Source organism: Oncorhynchus keta, chromosome 10 (assembly GCF_023373465.1).
Source record: "Oncorhynchus keta strain PuntledgeMale-10-30-2019 chromosome 10, Oket_V2, whole genome shotgun sequence".
Lineage (NCBI taxonomy): Eukaryota > Metazoa > Chordata > Actinopteri > Salmoniformes > Salmonidae > Oncorhynchus > Oncorhynchus keta.
In genome coordinates, this window is record NC_068430.1 from 74,837,020 (window position 1) to 74,840,775 (window position 3,756).

Here is a 3,756-nt window from a genome sequence, read left to right on the forward strand (position 1 = left end):
GGTAACCCCTTAAGTTGTACTAAGTTCTCTCTCTCTCTCTCTCTCTCTCTCTCTCTCTCTCTCTCTCTCTCTCTCTCTCTCTCTCTCTCTCTCTCTCTCTCTCTCTCTCTCTCTCTCTCTCTCTCTCTCTCTCTCTCTCTCTCTCTCTCTCTCTCTCTCTCTCTCTCTCTCTCTCTCTCTCTCTCTCTCTCTCTCTAAAACTAAAGACATTATAACAAATTGACATTATAAATAGTTTATTAGTAACTTGTAACTGATGTAGTTGTTTTAAACCTTCCTTTATGTGAATAACATACCAGAAACTAGAAGTCAGTCAGCAATAGAAAACCAGGGTTACAAAAATAAGAGGATATACATCATGTAGGTGACTTCCTTCCGTTCCAGAAGGAGAGTACATCTTGGAATCTTGTAATATACAAAACATAATCCCAGTCACTGTCCTCGGAATCCGATGGAAAAATCAAGAAGCATCCGAAATGATTGGGAGGATTCCAAACCGCTTGTCATCCAAAATCATGGGAGTAGTCTTGTAGTCAGAAGTCCTTTATATAAAGACTGCAACTCCCATTGTCCTCCAGTATCCAATCATATACCTCTCTTCTTCTCCCAGTTGGCGTAGTCACGTTATTTGACACCTGTCAATCATCAAATCGAAGCCACACCCACTCCTAATACCGAAATCCTTATTTGCATCTTCCAGAAACATCATTCCCGATTCTGGCAATATTTTGACGTTATCAAAATGATTGATTTTTGAAGGTTCGTCTTGTGGGAAGATCTAGAATATAACATATAGAATATGTTCTCTGTCCTCTGTCCCCACTTCTCTTGTTGCCATCACACACAACGTGGCTGAAGTTCATATCTCAGTCTGAGAAACATGAATGTTTCTGTTGAAAAGATGTTCTCTTCCCTCTTCCTCTCTTTCACTCTTCTCTCTTTCATCCATCTGTCTTCACCTTACCCCTGATGGGAGGTGAGAAATAGGTACGAAATGTTAGCTTAGCCAATCAGACAATACAAGTCATCCCCCCAATGTCAAATGTTCACCACTTAAAACAATGAATCTTTAGCACCCCCATATTTCACCACCAAATACAGCCTCCATACCCAATGTAATCAGCCAAGGCACCAGTCACCAATTAAAACCACTTCCTAATTTCACCCCCTCTTCCTGTTCGATTGATACTAGTCTCTGATTGGCGATTCCCATGATTGCCGTTTAAACCCAGATCATTGATTGGCCGTAGTGCTAATGCCTACCGTAATGACACTAATAAACACTCATGTTTTTCCACATGCCCGAGAAAGGTATGAGAAATTCTTTGAGGTTTTTGAGCTTTTACGTTTCCTCCCTTTACCCTTGGTCCTACTGGGTCCTGTGAATGAAGGGGAGGAGGGGGAAGATGGGGGTCTATAAAGAAAAAAAGGGGAATGAAAAAGGAGTGGAATACCCTGAGGGAGAACCATTTAAATTCCTCAACTGTTATCAGTTTATATCAGTGTAGAGAGACACTCTCAGACAGTAGCTGACGCACACACTGTCAGCAGTAGAGTAGAGCAAGATATTTACCATTGTCTGTATCGTAGAGGTCCTTGATGTGTCGTTTGGAGGTGCATATACACTCAAGGTGCTCCTCCAGCCGCACCAGCACCTCCTTCAGTTTAGGACGCCTCCTCACATACTCCACCTTAGCCACCTGGAGAGGGAGGGTGGAGGGAGGGTGTGAGGGAGGGTGTGAGGGAGGGGAGGGGGGGAGGGAGGGAGGGAGGGAGGGGGAGGGAGGGAGGGAGGGAGGGAGGGTGGAGGGAGGGGGGTGGGAAGGAGGGTGGGGGGAGGGAGGGATCAGAATGAGTTCTGTAGAATCCCCTCTTTTCGAGGTAATGGAAGGATACAAAAACTTGACACACACCCTTGTACACTAACACATACACACACACACACACACACACCCTCGTACACTACACACCCTCATACACTGACACACACACACACCCTCGTACACTACACACACACACACACACACACACGTAAGCAAGCACACACACATTAGTGTTCGCTCAAAAAGTGAGCCACGCCTGCTAGAGCTTCAGGACTGATTGTACAAGCCTCTCTTCTCTTTCAAGTCTGAACATACACACAGACACACACACACACACACACACACACACACACACACACACACACACACACACACACACACACACACACACACACACACACACACACACACACACACACACACACACACACACACACACACACACACACACACACACTCAGAAAGGTGCTGCCTTGTTACAACATGAACCAGAGGAGCACAGCAGAGACAGTAACACTGTTATTGGTACAGAGGTTCAGGTGAGGTAAGGCATCTCAATAGTGTGGACTGGAGACGCTCCCTGTCCATGTTCTAATTAAGGCTGTTTCTCCTTGTGTCATTTCCTTCATCTGATTCTGCACTGATAGGAAACAACTGGACAGATGCCATGCTACTTACTTTCCCTGTGCTTACAGGGCAGTGTACAGATGTAGGATCTGAATTTGATCACTCTTTTGTGGCTGAGAATTTAAAAAGGCTTCTAAAGTTTGGAATTTCCACTTTAAAATGTCAGGCTTGATTTTTCCTTACAAAAAATGTATCAACCCCTAAACATAATAATTCACATTTCCTGTTGCTGACTGGTTATTTTCCTGCTGTTGCAAACTGGCTCAAATTAAGATCCTACATCTGTGTGTGAAAGGGAGGAGACATGGAGAAGAACCCATTTTAGGCTCTACTGAGATGCAGCCTGAGGGAGTTTCTAAGTCTCCTACCTGTCAAATGAAATACAGGGAATGAGACACGAGTCAACTCAAAGGTGTGTAACACGAGGTGTGGTAGGGTTCTCAGTAAACCACCAGGTCTAATTAATATGATCATGTCCTTCAAGCTGTTAGTTCCCCAGAAAGGCATCATAAAGTCAGACATAACAATGGAACCTTTGTCTCTCTCCCACCAGTGGAAACTGGAATGGAGGGAAACAGACAGTGGACACAGAGAAACCATGGGAGATTAATACACAGAGCCAAGACCAGTATGAGCCATTGAAAAACAACTGTCTGCTGTTCTGGTACTGGTGAATGGTTTCTGGAAGAGCAGAGATGGGCAAGCTAGCATGCACGTGCACACACACATTCACACACCCTCGAAGGCTTCTCCTGGACATCACACAGCGTGTGAAAGTGTGTGCGTGCATGTGTGTGTGTGTGCATACATGTGTATGTGTGTGTGTGTTTCCTCTCCATAGTTCTGTCTCTGTAGTTGAGTCTCAGGATATACGGGAGACTTATCTTTTGATTTCCTCTCTGTCAAAGACAAAGAGAAAGAAAGAATGAAGAAAAGGAAAAAGAATGAAAGAGAGAGAGACCCTTTCATCTGATATTGAGTATCAAAAGGGGATCAAATCTGCGCTCTCTCTTCTCTCCTCATCTGTCCATTCCTCTCATCCCTCTGCTCTCTCTATCCCTCTCTTCTCTCCTCATCTGTCCACTCCTCTCATCCCTCTGCTCTCTCTATCCCTCCCTTCTCTCTTCATCTGTCCATTCCTCTCATCCATCTGCTCTCTCTATCCCTCCCTTCTCTCCTCATCTGTCCATTCCTCTCATCCCTCTGCTCTCTCTATCCCTCCCTTCTCTCCTCATCTGTCCATTCCTCTCATCCCTCTGCTGCTCTCTCTATCCCTCCCTTCTCTCCTCATCTGTCCATTCCTCTC

At 45.1% G+C, this 3,756-nt stretch overlaps 1 protein-coding gene across 1 annotated transcript in view; it reads right to left on the reverse strand.

The window, feature by feature from the left end:
- Positions 1-1,451: 1,451 nt before the first annotated feature.
- LOC127931935 (platelet-derived growth factor subunit A-like) overlaps positions 1,452-3,756 on the reverse strand; it is a 13,362-nt gene continuing 11,057 nt past the window's right edge. Inside the window, exon 5 of the mRNA XM_052526086.1 lies at positions 1,452-1,700. Coding sequence (XP_052382046.1) covers positions 1,545-1,700 — 156 coding nt within the window. The 3' untranslated portion in view covers positions 1,452-1,544. The remainder of the gene's footprint in view (positions 1,701-3,756) is intronic.